Source organism: Molothrus aeneus, unplaced genomic scaffold, assembly GCF_037042795.1.
Source record: "Molothrus aeneus isolate 106 unplaced genomic scaffold, BPBGC_Maene_1.0 scaffold_40, whole genome shotgun sequence".
NCBI classification, from domain to species: Eukaryota; Metazoa; Chordata; class Aves; order Passeriformes; family Icteridae; genus Molothrus; species Molothrus aeneus.
Genome location: NW_027099068.1, coordinates 933,602 through 954,061, shown reverse-complemented (window position 1 = coordinate 954,061; position 20,460 = coordinate 933,602). Strand labels below are relative to the sequence as shown.

The window sequence follows — 20,460 nt, the reverse complement described above, 5'->3', positions numbered from 1 at the left end:
TGATCCCTATATATCCTAGTTCTTTTAAACTTTCATCTCTTGGAGAAAGAAAAAACAACTCAGCTTTAAATTGAACCTAGCACACACCTAACCAAACCTAACCAAACCTAACCTAACCTAACCTACCCTAACCTAACCTAACCTAACCTAACCTTACCTTACCTAACCTAACCAAACACCTAAACTGAGCAAATACGAAAAAAAATCACATTTCCTATCTATGGCACAGCTCCTCTTAATACTCAGGGGATGGCTGGAGCTCTGCCTAAAGATGACACATCCCCTTTTCCCTCCTCTGGGCTGGCGGAGCATAAGGGCCTCCTCAGGCGCAGGTGTCTCCTCTCCAGTCTTCCTGCACTTGCTTGGCTGAGATGATCAGAGCAGCCAGGCTGGAGGCAGGATCGCCTGAGGTGACAAAGGGATGCTGCCCAGAGGAAAAAGAACAAAGAAAGGAACTCTTACTTTCCAGAATCCCATCCTCACGGGCTCAAGCAGGATTCCCTGGCTACCAGGAAGACACACAAAGAGCACCGAGGGCAGCATGTCCCCCTGCGCCTTGCTGTGCTGGGAGCTGCCTGCGCCACGTGGCCCACACTCCTCCTCATGCCTTCAAGCAGGTGTCCTCAGCTGCCAGGGCTTTTTGCCCCTTTGCTTTTTCTTACCTGCAGGAGCTCCTGGGCAGACCAGCGCCTGTCCTCGTCAGCCTGCAGGCAGCAGCGGAGGAAGTCGCGCAGGAGAGCCGAGTGGTGCCTGGGGTTCTGCAGTTTTGGGGGCCCGTTCCTTTCTATCAGTTCAAAAACCTACAGCACACGGATGCAAGAGGACACTGCACCTGCTCCTTTGCTAGCCACAGCAGCTCTCTCCACACAGAGCCCTCTTGCTAAGCTGCACCTTACCCTGAGACGGGCTTCCCGCTCGTAAGGAGCTTCCCCTTCCACCATTTCCAGCCCCATGATGCCCAGGGACCAGATGTCCACTTTGGGGCCGTAGGCTTCTCCTCTCACCACCTCCGGCGCCATCCAGCTGGGAGTGCCGACGCTGGAGCTGCGCTTGCTGCGCTCAGGGCTGAGCTGAGCACAGAGGCCAAAGTCACCTGAGGCCAAAAACAAAGCCTGTCAAAGCCAGCTCCCACTGGCAAAGCGGCCAAAACCATTGCCCACTCCAAGCCTGACCAGGCCTTGCTGAATCTAGCTGAAAAAGCAGCTGAGCTCTCCTTCCACGTGCCTGGAGCCAGGCAAATAATGCATCGGCCACATCCACAACACCCTCACCATTCACGCACTGGCCAAGCGGCGCTTCTGCCCCAGTGGCAGTCACCGAAATGCAAGCGCACGGCAGGTGCTGGAAATGCTGCAGCCCAGCAGGGATACCCACCCAACTTGACAGATCCATCCATGCCCACAAGGACGTTGTTGCTTTTGATGTCTCTGTGGATGACTTGGCGGGAATGAAGGAAATGCAGTCCTTGCAGGCACTGAGAGAGAAAAAGGAGGGAGGGAAAGTTAACGTACAGGATCGGATTTCATCCCACCAGAAAGGAAAGAGCTCGACGGGACTGACGGCTTTCTCAGGGAATTGTGAGCGAGGGCGCAGCATCATGGTGCTGTCACGAAGAAGAGCTTGCTGCTTCAACACTCTTGGAAGTTTTTTCTCGATTTCCAAGCAAAGGCATCCAAGCTCCCAAAAGTTCCGCCGGCCTTGGGTAGGAAGCGCGTCACCTTTTGCTGGGAGGCGGCACGGCAAATATTTTTGGGGAAGCCTAGTGGCAGCAGAGGAGGAAGCAGCACCTAAGAGCTGTTCCAGAATCCGTCGCCATGCGGGCTGCAATGCTATCCTTTGCAGCTGAGGACGGCTCTTTGCCCTTAGCTTGAAATTCTGCCACCTGCATGGCAAGGAATATAGGACAGACAGACAGGCTCCAGGCAAACATTCCCAGGCAAAGCTGAGAAGAGGAAGCAAGTGAAACCAAGCGAGTGAGCCAGCACCAGCGCCAGAGGACACACAGGATGGAAGAGTGCAAGAACAGAGCCTGAGGAGTGCGGGCACAGCGGCAGACAGTTCACTTCCCATGCTCGCTCTTCTCCTGTGTGTGGTCAAGGCAGCAGCAGCAGCAGCAAAAGAAAGGTGAGAGCAAGAAATCCCAGCTGTCCTTAACCTCCAGCTGGCAAGCAGCATCCTGGGCAGGCTTGGGGAAGCACAAGCGGGATCCCTCACCTCCCGACAGACAGCGCCTATCTGTCCTTCCTCCGGGTACACCGCGCTGAGCACATCAAACAAGGTGCCGCCGTCCATGAACTCCATGGCCAGCCAGAGCTCCGCATCCACCAGGTAGCTGAAAGAAGAAAACCACGGCATGGAGAGACAGCAATGGGCACAGCCTCAGTCAGCCAGGCGCCCGAGCCAGGTTTTTGCAACTGCTCTCCAAGCTACGTGTGCCACAAGAGATTCATGATCACCAGCTCCAACTCCTCCCACGCTCTGGAGACCAGCAGAGAAATCACCACCAGCTCCCTTCTCTGCCAGGGACCAAAGGGCATCGTCTCTTCGGGCTTGCACTAGCTAAAGCTACATTGACATGAGAATAGGCCAACCTGTCTAAGTAGGTAACGATATTGGGACTCCTGTTGTCCCTCATGGCCAGGATTTCATTGGCAGCCAGCTCCTCGGACATCTCCTCCTCAAGCGACATGATCTTGATTGCCACCTGAAATGACATTGGCCACCGTTTACCTTGAGAAGACGCCCCCTGCTCGAGATCACAAGCAGCACGGAGCGAGTGCTGCTGCAATGAGGCAGCGGGCTGGGCCAAAGTGCCTTGTCACTCGACAGCAGAGCTTAGCAGAAGCACCAAAGGCCATCCCAAATGCATTCTGCCTCCTGAGCCTAGAGTGTACTTCAGAGGAACAGCCTCTGCTGCAGACATGGAGCTGCCACCCAAACCTCCAGGCAGGGCTCACAGCAGCGGGGAAAGCGCTCCGGAGCTGCAAAATGGCATGGGGCTGTTGGCACTTTACCTGTTGTCCGCTGCTGGTGTCAAGGGCTTTATAAACAGCTCCAAAGCCCCTGGAAAGACAAAAGCAGCAGAAAGAGCCCTTTATCCCTTGGCACTGAAATCAAGCCTAGGCAGCAGATCTCCCCAGGCTGCCTGCACGCCTTCCTTAGAAAACGCCTGGCTGCGGCGTCTCTTCGGCCAGCAGCACGTCGGCCCGTGAGCCCTCTGCCCTGCGGGGCAGCCTGTCCAAGGGAACACTAAGGTGCAGCATGAAGACCAAGGGCTGCTGGAAATCTCCAAGGCACACGCCCAGCCAGGTCATTTCCAAACCTAAGGGGAACTCTCCTCCTTGTGTGGGCATGCATGTATGTGTGTGTCAAAAGAGTGAGAACAATTAGAGTCAGAAGACTGTCCTTGAGAATCTGACATTTCTTGAGTGGCAAGGTGCTCTTTCAGGCCAGAAAGCGGCAGGGGCAGAGGGCTTCCCAGCTCCTGCTCCTCCTTGCTGCAAGCAAGACAATGCCAGCATCAACGTGTCTTTGATGAGGCCTTCGCATTGCTCTGACCCAGCAGTCCAGGCAGGCGACAGGAGGTAAAGCCAGAGCCTGACCATGATTGGAGCTTGCCTGACTTCACGCTTGATATTGCACCAGCCAAAGACCTGGCCCACACTTTTGTAAAAGGAGCCGACACCACGCTTACCCTCGTCCCAGTTCTTCAAATGCCGTGTATTTGCTCATTGGCTGGCCCGGACTCACAATGCTCCCTGAAAGACAAAAGCAGCGCAGGGCGCTCGCTCGCACACAGAGACGCCGCTCCCCACACCCTCCCAAAGGCAGCCCCGCTGCCAGCAGCTCTGGGCCCTTTGCGGTCCCCTGGCTTCCAGCTGCTGAGACCAGCAAGTGGGAGGGCCATCTTCTCCACCTTTCATCAGGTGGCCTTTCCCAGAAGGCCTTTATTTCTTTCAAGCGCAGCATCCCATGCCATAAGCCAAAATGATGAGACCTTAAGAAGAGGGCCCTAAGAGGTCACCAAGGGCCTTTGCAGCCTCTGCAGTCACACCCACCATCACTGGCAGGTCCACTGCCAGGGCCACAAAGTGTCTGAGCCAGAGGAGGTGCAAGAACGGGAGCCCGAAAACAGCTGGGGCCAGAGAGCTCCCTGGGGCCTAGGCACTTGCTAGGTGCCAGCCTTCTGCTCAAGCAGAAACAATCTCTGCTTTTGTCTTTGGCACACAAGGCAGCCCAGGCCGAGCCAAGCCAGGCCCAGCCGCCCTCACAGGCAGCAGGAAGTCCCTGAGCGCTGCCGCGCTGCCTCAAAGCACAACAACAGCTTCTGCCGAGAGGCCTAAGCGCCTCTGAGACCGAGGGGCAACTTCTGGCACAGCCTACCCCCAGACACGCACACAACACACTGCTCTGGCAGACAAGAAATGCACCCGACTCACTCAGTGTCTTCCGGCCCTGCTCCTGCCTCTTCTCGGGCTGCTGGGCTGCGCTGCTGCAGGAAGTGCCAGCAGCGGGGGGCGAGCTGGCTGCTGCAGCCCACGCTGGTCCAGCGGCACCAGGTTGAATTGCAGAGCCTGTGTTGAGCTGGGACCAGAAAGGATTGCCCGTCAGAAGGGTGCCTGGCACACATGCCCCGCCCAGTGCACGGCCAAAGCAAGGCCTTGGGAAGGTGCTGTCAGCCACCCCCAGGCCTCTCCAGCTGGGGCGTTTCCCATGTCCCCTTCTCAAAGGCAACTTGGCAAAAGCCCAAAGGCTACTTGGATCCAGCCCCTCAGGGCCACCTCCATGCTCCATGTTTTCAGCTTTTCTGCAAGACATTGGCAACAAGGGATCGATGGGGCTGCCAAGATCCAGAAAGACATCAGAGCAGGGCCCCAGGGCCTTCTTGCTTTCCTCCTCCTGTCTTTCCCTGGGCAATGAAATCAGCCCGCAACTGGCATGCAGTGGTCTGCTCAGAAGCCCGCAGCATTGCCCTTCTCTGATCTGTTTCACAGATTGCCCCTCTCCATGGCAGCCTTTAGGGAGCGGCCCTTCGGAGACGCCTTCCTGCCCTGCCCAGACCCACCCGCCCTTCACAATGTAGGGCAGCCAAGGATTCTCCTCTCCAAAGGCTGCTCTGACCGGCTGGAAGTGAAGCACAGCCTGAAGCTAATTAGTCCATGGAGAGGGCAGGTCCCCTCCAGGGGCCAGTGTCTGCCAGGTCCCCTGCAAGGCCGGCAACTGCGTCTTTGGGCCGCTCCGTCCGCTGACCACAGGCAGCCTGCACTGACAATGGGCACACGGGGCTGACTCCTACACTGAGAATCATTGAATGCTGCCTCCTGTCTGATGCCGAGAGACATTCTCAGGCCCTCTCAGCATCCCAGCTTAAATGCCAAACTTCAGAACCCATTGGCCAGGGCTCGCTGGCTTGCCTGAAGCAGCACTAGGTCACGGCAGGCACACAGCCGCCCAGCATCTTCAGCCACGAGCAACAAGGGCTGCTCCAAAACTGGAAGCCTGGCCCTGCACCAAAGGCAGTGCCATGCTCAGCTGCCACTCACCGGCTCTGCAAGTTCAGGCTGTGCAGGGAAAGCAGCTGGAGGCTTGATGCTCCTTTGCTCCTCTTCAGCCTCTTCCTCAATGCCAGAGGCAGCCAGAGGAGCTGCTGACCCTGCTGTTGAGGCCTGCAGACAGTCAGAAGTGAGAGAGATGGGCAAAAGGCGATCCCTCAGGAGCTGCTTTCTGTTGAGCTGGGAAAGGACCCAGAAGAAGGGGAAATGGAAGACTTTGATACAAGTGGGACTCTGAGTCATGAAAAGCCCAGGAAGTTGGCTGAATGAGGTGCTACTCCCATCTTGCTGTGCATTTGAGCTTCCCTGCTGCCTAGAAGCAGCAAGATGCCTTGGAGCTGTCCCATTTGCCTTTCATCTCTTGAAAGGCTCTTCCCTGCAAAATCAGCAAACAGCCAGTGCTCCCTTTGCTACTGCTGATGCCACGGGGCACTTGGCCTTTCTTTCAGCCTCCCACGCTGGCACTCCACACTGGACTGCAAGAGGCCAAGCTGGCAGAATTGCCGCCCCATTGTCACACGCCAGCAACGTCACAGCTTCCTTTGCCACTCACCAAAGGCCAGGCTTGCCTCCATCCGCGTGTCAGGTGACCTGCAGCCAGCAAGGGAAAAGGAACCAGAGGCCCTTAGAAAAGTGCCTGTGCTGGCCACTCCCGCAGCACAAGGCAGTCCCAACACAGAGCATTTCCCTTTCCCAACATGCCTCCCGGAGCAACAGCTCTTTCCCACAGCAGGCAAGAGAACAACAAGGACGCTAGAGTAGGCTCTGTCTACATTTGGGCCTCTTTTGCCAAGAGAGAAATAGAAAGACGCTGCTGGAAATGCCCCTTGCTCTTCAACACTCTCAGCTTCCCTTGTGCCCAACAGCTCAAGCAGCATTTTCCTCTTCTCTTTCTTCTCTTTCTTTTTCTTTTTAGATGTAGATTCTTTTAAATGGCATGCCCTAATTCCCATGCCTTGGCTGAAGATGGTAGCTCAGCAAAGCTTCCACAAAGGACCCTTTCCCTGTGGCAGCTCCCTGCTGAAGCAGCCCAGGAACAGCTGCTGGGCTCAGCAGCAAACCCTCCCTGCACTGGACTTTGTGCTGCATCGCCAAGGGAATCGCAGTCTTGGCACACCATCAAAGGATCAAGCCACGCAGCCAAGGCCTCTAAGGGGCAGAATTGGGAGCGAAAGGTGCTTTCCTTCGCTCCTGGAGAGAGCCACCGAGTTGCTAGCAGTACTTCTGAGCATCTCCCCTCCGAGTCTGCAATTAGCAGCTTGTCTTGCTTGAAGCAGCAAGAGGAGGAAATGACAGGCTCCAGTGCCGCGCACTCTCTCGGGGAGGGAAGGCAACCGCTGCAGGTTGCGGGGCAAATACTCTGCACCCGCCCCCCAGTACACAGATGCCCCCTTTTTAGCTGATGCTGCTGGCAGGACATTGACCAAAGCGGTGGCATCTTCATGGCCATTGTGTTCCCAAATAAACTCGGTCACTGCTGCGGCATAAAGAGCAGAGTGAAGCAAAAGCCGGGTGATGCCAGCCCCAGGAGAAACCTTTACTTACGAGTCAGCTGGGTCAGGTAGTAGCCAGAATAGACAACAGAAAAGACCGTGCAAACCGCGGCACAGACCTGCCCGATCATTTTGGCAGCGCTGTGCGGGTTTGCACACTGAATGCCAGCCAAGGCAAAGCCCAGACTCCTCTCGGGGTGCAGGCCGTCTGCTGAGAACTCCTTGAGCACAAGGATCCTCCTGCAGGGAGCGAGCAGAAGAGCCGCTCTGGACAAGCAGGCCTTGCGTGCACCGGGGCAACGCTGTGCTGACAGCACTGTGACGTGGCACCGCTCCCCTGACCTCACAATAGCAGCTGTTCTATGGCTTCCTTGTGCCCAGCAAGGCAACCTTCTGTACAGCTGATGCGAAAGAAAAGCCTGGGAAGTTCTCCTCACTCATAAAGCAGCAGAAAATGTCCTCCCAGTCCATAAGGCAGTGCTCAAGGCGTCCCAGGGGAACTCAGAAAATGGGCCAACCCAAGCGGCATCCAAGGAATCCAAGCAAACGCGCCTTTTGGTCCCAAAAGCTTTGACTGAAAGCAAAAGTCTGCTTCTTCTAGGTGGCATGGGAGCTGGTTCTGAAAAGTCTCACTTCTTCAATGACATTTAGGGGGAAAAAGAAGCAAAGATAATAAAGTTCCAGGAGTATTTTAGGCTGCAGTCACTTCTCGAGCACGCGGGTGCGTGCTGACCTATGGAGGGGCTTGACAGCTGGCCTGCAAGCAAAGCTGAGTTCATAGAAGACATCCCAATTGATGGGTTTTGAGTGTATCCATAGCAAGGAAGAAGACAAGGCCGTCAGCATGGAAACCGATTAGTAAAGAGAGATGAAATTTTCGTAAGCTAGACTAGTGCCTAAGTAGATGTGTATACTTGCCTTATAAATTTCTGTAAAACTTTTGCCAATTCTATTGACGTTAATTGCTTTGCACCAATGGATATAAGAAGTTCTTGTGGTGTAGTCAGTGACTTAAGATCACGCTTTGTTAAGAGTGTAGAAGCTGGAGAACACGCAGAATAAAGAAAACTTTTTTCTTCTTGGACCCTGATCACGTGTGTATGTCACGTCCGGCCTAATGGTGACAGTTCCCCATCTCTGGATCAAGAGACAAGTATTGTCTGACAGGTAGCTTGTCAACAAACTGGGAAAGAATTGAGTACCTGGGCATGCAGATTTCTGAAGGGAGGAAAGAAAAGTGTTGACAAGAATAAGCCTGAGTTTTAAACGCCTGAAAGAGTCAAAAATAACACGTTGTGGGATATTGTGCCAGATGTTCCACAGAGTTAAAACCAACCACAACTCATTAGTATCTGGACTTCCTTGCCCACTATGCTTAGAAATGTTGCTTGAAGGCACTTTGTATCTAAAAAATCCAGTTCCTGTAGATGACTGTAGACGTAGATCAAAATCCTACCAAAAACTCCGTGTCAAAACGAGCAAGAGTGAGACTTTTGTCCTTGGCAGTAGCTTCCAGGTGCTCCTGGACATCGCCAGGCCTAGACACAACGATGTGTATTCGGCGGAGGGAGAGAAGCCTTATGCTTAGCTCTAACTGTGACCTTTGCTAGCAGATCTTACTAGCAGGTAAGAAATTCCATTTGTTCTGCTCTTAGGCAGAGCCAAGATGGGAATCCAAGTCTAGATCACAGGAGAAGATCACAGGAGCCTCAGCTTTTCCAGAGGAGGAAAAATACAAAGGCTAGTAAATTTGCCCTGGGTTGACAGGGTTTTTTTACAGATCCATAGACAAGTGATGAAGCTTAAAAGATGACAGCAGAGGAAAATCAACAGATATGCTGAAACTGAGTGAAGAGGAAGGAGACTTCAAATTAACTGAAAAGCTGCACCGAAAGCCTCTCTACTTTTTGCAGTTGCTTCAAGTTTAAAATGACAAACTCTAGCAGCACTTCCAACTTATTGTTCTTAATTCTAGATTAAAGACAATCAAAACTGTGTACTCCTGCTTAGAGTATGAAGTAAAGCACAGAAAGGCATTAGAGTAAGAAAAGTTGTGTTTAGAAGGCTGAGGCAGCCTTAGGGCTAGGAGGAATGGGGAGGCGTGGAAATCAGGCCTGTGGGCACCAGTCAAGGAGCATCCAGTCCCTGAGCGGTCCCTCACAGAGGGTATCCCAGCAGATGGAGTCCAAATGGAGCCACAGCTCGGTGGGAAAAGTGCCGGGCTGCTGAGCCGTGCTTAGCAGGGGCTCCTGCATCAAATTGCTCCCTGACAGGTGCAGTATGCTGTGTGTGTGTGCCCAACAGCTGGCAAGAGCAGGCTGGCCCAGATGTGGGAAAAGGCCAAGGAGGCAGCAGAGTGGGAATGGGGCTGTGCAGGAGGCCCTGGTGGTTGCACACAGCCGTGGGGGATCAGGCTGGCCCAGATGGTCCCTGGGGCTCTGGGCTGAAAAGGGGGGAAAAGAGAAGCAGGGAGGAAGGGCCAGATGCCGCTATGAGAATGCCATTCCATCCCATAGGTGACATAGTGAGAGGAGGCTGGGAACAAAATGGTCATTCCTGCTGATCACCCTGACATCTTCACGACAAGAGGCCCAGAAAGGAGTGCACATCTGCCTCCTGGTGTTGTCCTGAATGTGAGCTCATTACCTGGCGTTCATTACCCGCAAGTCTGGCAGCTTCCCGCGGGCATTCCACGCTTCAGGCAAGCAAAGCTGCTTACCTCACTATGTTCTTTGGGCCTCTGAAGGGGACCGTCCACTTAGCTACAGCCTGGCAAGGAAGGGAGTCTTACAACACTCTGGATATTTTAGACTTTTATTCTCACTCGGCCTGAAACAAAGTATCCCCTCGCTACTTCTCCATCTTCATCCTTCTGTCCTGCAGGTGGCCTGTTCAGGCTGACAGCTTGGAGCGCCTGCAGGCTCCAGTTCGGCTGCAGCGCAGCTTTTCCTCTCACAGCTTAATTCTTATTATGACAATTCTTTCATTTCTACTTCAAAGATACCTCAGAGCTTGCCTAAATTAACAACACTCTATTCTAAGCTAAACAATCCTCTATTATCTAAGATATCTACGTTCCATAGCCCTTAAATGGTGATCCCTATATATCCTAGTTCTTTTAAACTTTCATCTCTTGGAGAAAGAAAAAACAACTCAGCTTTAAATTGAACCTAGCACACACCTAACCAAACCTAACCAAACCTAACCTAACCTAACCTACCCTAACCTAACCTAACCTAACCTAACCTTACCTTACCTAACCTAACCAAACACCTAAACTGAGCAAATACGAAAAAAAATCACATTTCCTATCTATGGCACAGCTCCTCTTAATACTCAGGGGATGGCTGGAGCTCTGCCTAAAGATGACACATCCCCTTTTCCCTCCTCTGGGCTGGCGGAGCATAAGGGCCTCCTCAGGCGCAGGTGTCTCCTCTCCAGTCTTCCTGCACTTGCTTGGCTGAGATGATCAGAGCAGCCAGGCTGGAGGCAGGATCGCCTGAGGTGACAAAGGGATGCTGCCCAGAGGAAAAAGAACAAAGAAAGGAACTCTTACTTTCCAGAATCCCATCCTCACGGGCTCAAGCAGGATTCCCTGGCTACCAGGAAGACACACAAAGAGCACCGAGGGCAGCATGTCCCCCTGCGCCTTGCTGTGCTGGGAGCTGCCTGCGCCACGTGGCCCACACTCCTCCTCATGCCTTCAAGCAGGTGTCCTCAGCTGCCAGGGCTTTTTGCCCCTTTGCTTTTTCTTACCTGCAGGAGCTCCTGGGCAGACCAGCGCCTGTCCTCGTCAGCCTGCAGGCAGCAGCGGAGGAAGTCGCGCAGGAGAGCCGAGTGGTGCCTGGGGTTCTGCAGTTTTGGGGGCCCGTTCCTTTCTATCAGTTCAAAAACCTACAGCACACGGATGCAAGAGGACACTGCACCTGCTCCTTTGCTAGCCACAGCAGCTCTCTCCACACAGAGCCCTCTTGCTAAGCTGCACCTTACCCTGAGACGGGCTTCCCGCTCGTAAGGAGCTTCCCCTTCCACCATTTCCAGCCCCATGATGCCCAGGGACCAGATGTCCACTTTGGGGCCGTAGGCTTCTCCTCTCACCACCTCCGGCGCCATCCAGCTGGGAGTGCCGACGCTGGAGCTGCGCTTGCTGCGCTCAGGGCTGAGCTGAGCACAGAGGCCAAAGTCACCTGAGGCCAAAAACAAAGCCTGTCAAAGCCAGCTCCCACTGGCAAAGCGGCCAAAACCATTGCCCACTCCAAGCCTGACCAGGCCTTGCTGAATCTAGCTGAAAAAGCAGCTGAGCTCTCCTTCCACGTGCCTGGAGCCAGGCAAATAATGCATCGGCCACATCCACAACACCCTCACCATTCACGCACTGGCCAAGCGGCGCTTCTGCCCCAGTGGCAGTCACCGAAATGCAAGCGCACGGCAGGTGCTGGAAATGCTGCAGCCCAGCAGGGATACCCACCCAACTTGACAGATCCATCCATGCCCACAAGGACGTTGTTGCTTTTGATGTCTCTGTGGATGACTTGGCGGGAATGAAGGAAATGCAGTCCTTGCAGGCACTGAGAGAGAAAAAGGAGGGAGGGAAAGTTAACGTACAGGATCGGATTTCATCCCACCAGAAAGGAAAGAGCTCGACGGGACTGACGGCTTTCTCAGGGAATTGTGAGCGAGGGCGCAGCATCATGGTGCTGTCACGAAGAAGAGCTTGCTGCTTCAACACTCTTGGAAGTTTTTTCTCGATTTCCAAGCAAAGGCATCCAAGCTCCCAAAAGTTCCGCCGGCCTTGGGTAGGAAGCGCGTCACCTTTTGCTGGGAGGCGGCACGGCAAATATTTTTGGGGAAGCCTAGTGGCAGCAGAGGAGGAAGCAGCACCTAAGAGCTGTTCCAGAATCCGTCGCCATGCGGGCTGCAATGCTATCCTTTGCAGCTGAGGACGGCTCTTTGCCCTTAGCTTGAAATTCTGCCACCTGCATGGCAAGGAATATAGGACAGACAGACAGGCTCCAGGCAAACATTCCCAGGCAAAGCTGAGAAGAGGAAGCAAGTGAAACCAAGCGAGTGAGCCAGCACCAGCGCCAGAGGACACACAGGATGGAAGAGTGCAAGAACAGAGCCTGAGGAGTGCGGGCACAGCGGCAGGCAGTTCACTTCCCATGCTCGCTCTTCTCCTATGTGTGTGGTGAGAAGAGCAGCAGCAGCAGCAGCAGCAAAAGAAAGGTGAGAGCAAGAAATCCCAGCTGTCCTTAACCTCCAGCTGGCAAGCAGCATCCTGGGCAGGCTTGGGGAAGCACAAGCGGGATCCCTCACCTCCCGACAGACAGCGCCTATCTGTCCTTCCTCCGGGTACACCGCGCTGAGCACATCAAACAAGGTGCCGCCGTCCATGAACTCCATGGCCAGCCAGAGCTCCGCATCCACCAGGTAGCTGAAAGAAGAAAACCACGGCATGGAGAGACAGCAATGGGCACAGCCTCAGTCAGCCAGGGGCCCGAGCCAGGTTTTTGCAACTGCTCTCCAAGCTACGTGTGCCACAAGAGATTCATGATCACCAGCTCCAACTCCTCCCACGCTCTGGAGACCAGCAGAGAAATCACCACCAGCTCCCTTCTCTGCCAGGGACCAAAGGGCATCGTCTCTTCGGGCTTGCACTAGCTAAAGCTACATTGACATGAGAATAGGCCAACCTGTCTAAGTAGGTAACGATATTGGGACTCCTGTTGTCCCTCATGGCCAGGATTTCATTGGCAGCCAGCTCCTCGGACATCTCCTCCTCAAGCGACATGATCTTGATTGCCACCTGAAATGACATTGGCCACCGTTTACCTTGAGAAGACGCCCCCTGCTCGAGATCACAAGCAGCACGGAGCGAGTGCTGCTGCAATGAGGCAGCGGGCTGGGCCAAAGTGCCTTGTCACTCGACAGCAGAGCTTAGCAGAAGCACCAAAGGCCATCCCAAATGCATTCTGCCTCCTGAGCCTAGAGTGTACTTCAGAGGAACAGCCTCTGCTGCAGACATGGAGCTGCCACCCAAACCTCCAGGCAGGGCTCACAGCAGCGGGGAAAGCGCTCCGGAGCTGCAAAATGGCATGGGGCTGTTGGCACTTTACCTGTTGTCCGCTGCTGGTGTCAAGGGCTTTATAAACAGCTCCAAAGCCCCTGGAAAGACAAAAGCAGCAGAAAGAGCCCTTTATCCCTTGGCACTGAAATCAAGCCTAGGCAGCAGATCTCCCCAGGCTGCCTGCACGCCTTCCTTAGAAAACACCTGGCTGCGGCGTCTCTTCGGCCAGCAGCACGTCGGCCCGTGAGCCCTCTGCCCTGCGGGGCAGCCTGTCCAAGGGAACACTAAGGTGCAGCATGAAGACCAAGGGCTGCTGGAAATCTCCAAGGCACACGCCCAGCCAGGTCATTTCCAAACCTAAGGGGAACTCTCCTCCTTGTGTGGGCATGCATGTATGTGTGTGTCAAAAGAGTGAGAACAATTAGAGTCAGAAGACTGTCCTTGAGAATCTGACATTTCTTGAGTGGCAAGGTGCTCTTTCAGGCCAGAAAGCGGCAGGGGCAGAGGGCTTCCCAGCTCCTGCTCCTCCTTGCTGCAAGCAAGACAATGCCAGCATCAACTTGTCTTTGATGAGGCCTTCGCATTGCTCTGACCCAGCAGTCCAGGCAGGCGACAGGAGGTAAAGCCAGAGCCTGACCGTGATTGGAGCTTGCCTGACTTCACGCTTGATATTGCACCAGCCAAAGACCTGGCCCACACTTTTGTAAAAGGAGCCGACACCACGCTTACCCTCGTCCCAGTTCTTCAAATGCCGTGTATTTGCTCATTGGCTGGCCCGGACTCACAATGCTCCCTGAAAGACAAAAGCAGCGCAGGGCGCTCGCTCGCACACAGAGACGCCGCTCCCCACACCCTCCCAAAGGCAGCCCCGCTGCCAGCAGCTCTGGGCCCTTTGCGGTCCCCTGGCTTCCAGCTGCTGAGACCAGCAAGTGGGAGGGCCATCTTCTCCACCTTTCATCAGGTGGCCTTTCCCAGAAGGCCTTTATTTCTTTCAAGCGCAGCATCCCATGCCATAAGCCAAAATGATGAGACCTTAAGAAGAGGGCCCTAAGAGGTCACCAAGGGCCTTTGCAGCCTCTGCAGTCACACCCACCATCACTGGCAGGTCCACTGCCAGGGCCACAAAGTGTCTGAGCCAGAGGAGGTGCAAGAACGGGAGCCCGAAAACAGCTGGGGCCAGAGAGCTCCCTGGGGCCTAGGCACTTGCTAGGTGCCAGCCTTCTGCTCAAGCAGAAACAATCTCTGCTTTTGTCTTTGGCACACAAGGCAGCCCAGGCCGAGCCAAGCCAGGCCCAGCCGCCCTCACAGGCAGCAGGAAGTCCCTGAGCGCTGCCGCGCTGCCTCAAAGCACAACAACAGCTTCTGCCGAGAGGCCTAAGCGCCTCTGAGACCGAGGGGCAACTTCTGGCACAGCCTACCCCCAGACACGCACACAACACACTGCTCTGGCAGACAAGAAATGCACCCGACTCACTCAGTGTCTTCCGGCCCTGCTCCTGCCTCTTCTCGGGCTGCTGGGCTGCGCTGCTGCAGGAAGTGCCAGCAGCGGGGGGCGAGCTGGCTGCTGCAGCCCACGCTGGTCCAGCGGCACCAGGTTGAATTGCAGAGCCTGTGTTGAGCTGGGACCAGAAAGGATTGCCCGTCAGAAGGGTGCCTGGCACACATGCCCCGCCCAGTGCACGGCCAAAGCAAGGCCTTGGGAAGGTGCTGTCAGCCACCCCCAGGCCTCTCCAGCTGGGGCGTTTCCCATGTCCCCTTCTCAAAGGCAACTTGGCAAAAGCCCAAAGGCTACTTGGATCCAGCCCCTCAGGGCCACCTCCATGCTCCATGTTTTCAGCTTTTCTGCAAGACATTGGCAACAAGGGATCGATGGGGCTGCCAAGATCCAGAAAGACATCAGAGCAGGGCCCCAGGGCCTTCTTGCTTTCCTCCTCCTGTCTTTCCCTGGGCAATGAAATCAGCCCGCAACTGGCATGCAGTGCTCTGCTCAGAAGCCCGCAGCATTGCCCTTCTCTGATCTGTTTCACAGATTGCCCCTCTCCATGGCAGCCTTTAGGGAGCGGCCCTTCGGAGACGCCTTCCTGCCCTGCCCAGACCCACCCGCCCTTCACAATGTAGGGCTGCCAAGGATTCTCCTCTCCAAAGGCTGCTCTGACCGGCTGGAAGTGAAGCACAGCCTGAAGCTAATTAGTCCATGGAGAGGGCAGGTCCCCTCCAGGGGCCAGTGTCTGCCAGGTCCCCTGCAAGGCCGGCAACTGCGTCTTTGGGCCGCTCCGTCCGCTGACCACAGGCAGCCTGCACTGACAATGGGCACACGGGGCTGACTCCTACACTGAGAATCATTGAATGCTGCCTCCTGTCTGATGCCGAGAGACATTCTCAGGCCCTCTCAGCATCCCAGCTTAAATGCCAAACTTCAGAACCCATTGGCCAGGGCTCGCTGGCTTGCCTGAAGCAGCACTAGGTCACGGCAGGCACACAGCCGCCCAGCATCTTCAGCCACGAGCAACAAGGGCTGCTCCAAAACTGGAAGCCTGGCCCTGCACCAAAGGCAGGGCCATGCTCAGCTGCCACTCACCGGCTCTGCAAGTTCAGGCTGTGCAGGGAAAGCAGCTGGAGGCTTGATGCTCCTTTGCTCCTCTTCAGCCTCTTCCTCAATGCCAGAGGCAGCCAGAGGAGCTGCTGACCCTGCTGTTGAGGCCTGCAGACAGTCAGAAGTGAGAGAGATGGGCAAAAGGCGATCCCTCAGGAGCTGCTTTCTGTTGAGCTGGGAAAGGACCCAGAAGAAGGGGAAATGGAAGACTTTGATACAAGTGGGAATCTGAGTCATGAAAAGCCCAGGAAGTTGGCTGAATGAGGTGCTACTCCCATCTTGCTGTGCATTTGAGCTTCCCTGCTGCCTAGAAGCAGCAAGATGCCTTGGAGCTGTCCCATTTGCCTTTCATCTCTTGAAAGGCTCTTCCCTGCAAAATCAGCAAACAGCCAGTGCTCCCTTTGCTACTGCTGATGCCACGGGGCACTTGGCCTTTCTTTCAGCCTCCCACGCTGGCACTCCACACTGGACTGCAAGAGGCCAAGCTGGCAGAATTGCCGCCCCATTGTCACACGCCAGCAACGTCACAGCTTCCTTTGCCACTCACCAAAGGCCAGGCTTGCCTCCATCCGCGTGTCAGGTGACCTGCAGCCAGCAAGGGAAAAGGAACCAGAGGCCCTTAGAAAAGTGCCTGTGCTGGCCACTCCCGCAGCACAAGGCAGTCCCAACACAGAGCATTTCCCTTTCCCAACATGCCTCCCGGAGCAACAGCTCTTTCCCACAGCAGGCAAGAGAACAACAAGGACGCTAGAGTAGGCTCTGTCTACATTTGGGCCTCTTTTGCCAAGAGAGAAATAGAAAGACGCTGCTGGAAATGCCCCTTGCTCTTCAACACTCTCAGCTTCCCTTGTGCCCAACAGCTCAAGCAGCATTTTCCTCTTCTCTTTCTTCTCTTTCTTTTTCTTTTTAGATGTAGATTCTTTTAAATGGCATGCCCTAATTCCCATGCCTTGGCTGAAGATGGTAGCTCAGCAAAGCTTCCACAAAGGGCCCCTTCCCTGTGGCAGCTCCCTGCTGAAGCAGCCCAGGAACAGCTGCTGGGCTCAGCAGCAAACCCTCCCTGCACTGGACTTTGTGCTGCATCGCCAAGGGAATCGCAGTCTTGGCACACCATCAAAGGGTCAAGTCACGCAGCCAAGGCCTCTAAGGGGCAGAATTGGGAGCGAAAGGTGCTTTCCTTCGCTCCTGGAGAGAGCCACCGAGTTGCTAGCAGTACTTCTGAGCATCTCCCCTCCGAGTCTGCAATTAGCAGCTTGTCTTGCTTGAAGCAGCAAGAGGAGGAAATGACAGGCTCCAGTGCCGCGCACTCTCTCGGGGAGGGAAGGCAACCGCTGCAGGTTGCGGGGCAAATACTCTGCACCCGCCCCCCAGTACACAGATGCCCCCTTTTTAGCTGATGCTGCTGGCAGGACATTGACCAAAGCGGTGGCATCTTCATGGCCATTGTGTTCCCAAATAAACTCGGTCACTGCTGCGGCATAAAGAGCAGAGTGAAGCAAAAGCCGGGTGATGCCAGCCCCAGGAGAAACCTTTACTTACGAGTCAGCTGGGTCAGGTAGTAGCCAGAATAGACAACAGAAAAGACCGTGCAAACCGCGGCACAGACCTGCCCGATCATTTTGGCAGCGCTGTGCGGGTTTGCACACTGAATGCCAGCCAAGGCAAAGCCCAGACTCCTCTCGGGGTGCAGGCCGTCTGCTGAGAACTCCTTGAGCACAAGGATCCTCCTGCAGGGAGCGAGCAGAAGAGCCGCTCTGGACAAGCAGGCCTTGCGTGCACCGGGGCAACGCTGTGCTGACAGCACTGTGACGTGGCACCGCTCCCCTGACCTCACAATAGCAGCTGTTCTATGGCTTCCTTGTGCCCAGCAAGGCAACCTTCTGTACAGCTGATGCGAAAGAAAAGCCTGGGAAGTTCTCCTCACTCATAAAGCAGCAGAAAATGTCCTCCCAGTCCATAAGGCAGTGCTCAAGGCGTCCCAGGGGAACTCAGAAAATGGGCCAACCCAAGCGGCATCCAAGGAATCCAAGCAAACGCGCCTTTTGGTCCCAAAAGCTTTGACTGAAAGCAAAAGTCTGCTTCTTCTAGGTGGCATGGGAGCTGGTTCTGAAAAGTCTCACTTCTTCAATGACATTTAGGGGGAAAAAGAAGCAAAGATAATAAAGTTCCAGGAGTATTTTAGGCTGCAGTCACTTCTCGAGCACGCGGGTGCGTGCTGACCTATGGAGGGGCTTGACAGCTGGCCTGCAAGCAAAGCTGAGTTCATAGAAGACATCCCAATTGATGGGTTTTGAGTGTATCCATAGCAAGGAAGAAGACAAGGCCGTCAGCATGGAAACCGATTAGTAAAGAGAGATGAAATTTTCGTAAGCTAGACTAGTGCCTAAGTAGATGTGTATACTTGCCTTATAAATTTCTGTAAAACTTTTGCCAATTCTATTGACGTTAATTGCTTTGCACCAATGGATATAAGAAGTTCTTGTGGTGTAGTCAGTGACTTAAGATCACGCTTTGTTAAGAGTGTAGAAGCTGGAGAACACGCAGAATAAAGAAAACTTTTTTCTTCTTGGACCCTGATCACGTGTGTATGTCACGTCCGGCCTAATGGTGACAGTTCCCCATCTCTGGATCAAGAGACAAGTATTGTCTGACAGGTAGCTTGTCAACAAACTGGGAAAGAATTGAGTACCTGGGCATGCAGATTTCTGAAGGGAGGAAAGAAAAGTGTTGACAAGAATAAGCCTGAGTTTTAAACGCCTGAAAGAGTCAAAAATAACACGTTGTGGGATATTGTGCCAGATGTTCCACAGAGTTAAAACCAACCACAACTCATTAGTATCTGGACTTCCTTGCCCACTATGCTTAGAAATGTTGCTTGAAGGCACTTTGTATCTAAAAAATCCAGTTCCTGTAGATGACTGTAGACGTAGATCAAAATCCTACCAAAAACTCCGTGTCAAAACGAGCAAGAGTGAGACTTTTGTCCTTGGCAGTAGCTTCCAGGTGCTCCTGGACATCGCCAGGCCTAGACACAACGATGTGTATTCGGCGGAGGGAGAGAAGCCTTATGCTTAGCTCTAACTGTGACCTTTGCTAGCAGATCTTACTAGCAGGTAAGAAATTCCATTTGTTCTGCTCTTAGCCAGAGCCAAGATGGGAATCCAAGTCTAGATCACAGGAGAAGATCACAGGAGCCTCAGCTTTTCCAGAGGAGGAAAAATACAAAGGCTAGTAAATTTGCCCTGGGTTGACAGGGTTTTTTTACAGATCCATAGACAAGTGATGAAGCTTAAAAGATGACAGCAGAGGAAAATCAACAGATATGCTGAAACTGAGTGAAGAGGAAGGAGACTTCAAATTAACTGAAAAGCTGCACCGAAAGCCTCTCTACTTTTTGCAGTTGCTTCAAGTTTAAAATGACAAACTCTAGCAGCACTTCCAACTTATTGTTCTTAATTCTAGATTAAAGACAATCAAAACTGTGTACTCCTGCTTAGAGTATGAAGTAAAGCACAGAAAGGCATTAGAGTAAGAAAAGTTGTGTTTAGAAGGCTGAGGCAGCCTTAGGGCTAGGAGGAATGGGGAGGCGTGGAAATCAGGCCTGTGGGCACCAGTCAAGGAGCATCCAGTCCCTGAGCGGTCCCTCACAGAGGGTATCCCAGCAGATGGAGTCCAAATGGAGCCACAGCTCGGTGGGAAAAGTGCCGGGCTGCTGAGCCGTGCTTAGCAGGGGCTCCTGCATCAAATTGCTCCCTGACAGGTGCGGTATGCTGTGTGTGTGTGCCCAACAGCTGGCAAGAGCAGGCTGGCCCAGATGTGGGAAAAGGCCAAGGAGGCAGCAGAGTGGGAATGGGGCTGTGCAGGAGGCCTGGTGGTTGCACACAGCCGTGGGGGATCAGGCTGGCCCAGATGGTCCCTGGGGCTCTGGGCTGAAAAGGGGGGAAAAGAGAAGCAGGGAGGAAGGGCCAGATGCCGCTATGAGAATGCCATTCCATCCCATAGGTGACATAGTGAGAGGAGGCTGGGAACAAAATGGTCATTCCTGCTGATCACCCTGACATCTTCACGACAAGAGGCCCAGAAAGGAGTGCACATCTGCCTCCTGGTGTTGTCCTGAATGTGAGCTCATTACCTGGCGTTCATTACCCGCAAGTCTGGCAGCTTCCCGCGGGCATTCCACGCTTCAGGCAAGCAAAGCTGCTTACCTCACTATGTTCTTTGGGCCTCTGAAGGGGACCGTCCACTTAGCTACAGCCTGGCAAGGAAGGGAGTCTTACAACACTCTGGATATTTTAGACTTTTATTCTCACTCGGCCTGAAACAAAGTATCCCCTCGCTACTTCTCCATCTTCATCCTTCTGTCCTGCAGGTGGCCTGTTCAGGCTGACAGCTTGGAGCGCCTGCAGGCTCCAGTTCGGCTGCAGCGCAGCTTTTCCTCTCACAGCTTAATTCTTATTATGACAATTCTTTCATTTCTACTTCAAAGATACCTCAGAGCTTGCCTAAATTAACAACACTCTATTCTAAGCTAAACAATCCTCTATTATCTAAGATATCTACGTTCCATAGCCCTTAAATGGTGATCCCTATATATCCTAGTTCTTTTAAACTTTCATCTCTTGGAGAAAGAAAAAACAACACAGCTTTAAATTGAACCTAGCACACACCTAACCAAACCTAACCTAACCTAACCTAACCTACCCTAACCTAACCTAACCTAACCTAACCTAACCTAACCTTACCTTACCTTACCTA

General features: G+C 53.8%; 2 protein-coding genes across 2 annotated transcripts; both read right to left on the bottom strand.

Moving 5' to 3' along the window:
• Positions 1 to 322: 322 nt before the first annotated feature.
• LOC136570846 (serine/threonine-protein kinase PAK 3-like) lies at positions 323 to 9,702 on the bottom strand. The gene is made up of 14 exons (XM_066571252.1): positions 9,692 to 9,702; positions 7,098 to 7,285; positions 6,106 to 6,143; positions 5,540 to 5,666; positions 5,469 to 5,480; positions 4,440 to 4,574; positions 3,695 to 3,758; positions 3,015 to 3,063; positions 2,592 to 2,704; positions 2,215 to 2,332; positions 1,375 to 1,474; positions 897 to 1,093; positions 663 to 800; positions 323 to 424 (listed from the first exon to the last, which is right to left on the bottom strand). Exons 1-14 carry the CDS (start codon positions 9,700 to 9,702, stop codon positions 323 to 325), a joined length of 1,392 nt encoding a protein of 463 aa, XP_066427349.1.
• Positions 9,703 to 10,461: 759 nt separating this feature from the next.
• On the bottom strand, positions 10,462 to 19,848 carry LOC136570845 (serine/threonine-protein kinase PAK 3-like). The gene is made up of 14 exons (XM_066571251.1): positions 19,838 to 19,848; positions 17,245 to 17,432; positions 16,253 to 16,290; positions 15,687 to 15,813; positions 15,616 to 15,627; positions 14,587 to 14,721; positions 13,842 to 13,905; positions 13,162 to 13,210; positions 12,739 to 12,851; positions 12,362 to 12,479; positions 11,514 to 11,613; positions 11,036 to 11,232; positions 10,802 to 10,939; positions 10,462 to 10,563 (listed from the first exon to the last, which is right to left on the bottom strand). The coding sequence occupies exons 1-14, from the start codon at positions 19,846 to 19,848 to the stop codon at positions 10,462 to 10,464; spliced, it is 1,392 nt and encodes a 463-aa protein (XP_066427348.1).
• Between the last annotated feature and the right edge of the window lie 612 nt (positions 19,849 to 20,460).

Bases quoted from the DNA above. Each gene is read 5' to 3' on its own strand.
- LOC136570846 (XM_066571252.1), bottom strand. The intron at 6,144-7,097 runs GTAAGTAAAGGT...TGCTGGCTGCAG, and splicing joins CTACCTGACCCAGCTGACTC to GTCACCTGACACGCGGATGG. The intron at 1,475-2,214 runs GTGAGGGATCCC...TTTCTCTCTCAG, and splicing joins TAGGCGCTGTCTGTCGGGAG to TGCCTGCAAGGACTGCATTT.
- LOC136570845 (XM_066571251.1), bottom strand. The intron at 12,852-13,161 runs GTAAAGTGCCAA...ATGTCATTTCAG, and splicing joins ACACCAGCAGCGGACAACAG to GTGGCAATCAAGATCATGTC. The intron at 11,614-12,361 runs GTGAGGGATCCC...TTTCTCTCTCAG, and splicing joins TAGGCGCTGTCTGTCGGGAG to TGCCTGCAAGGACTGCATTT.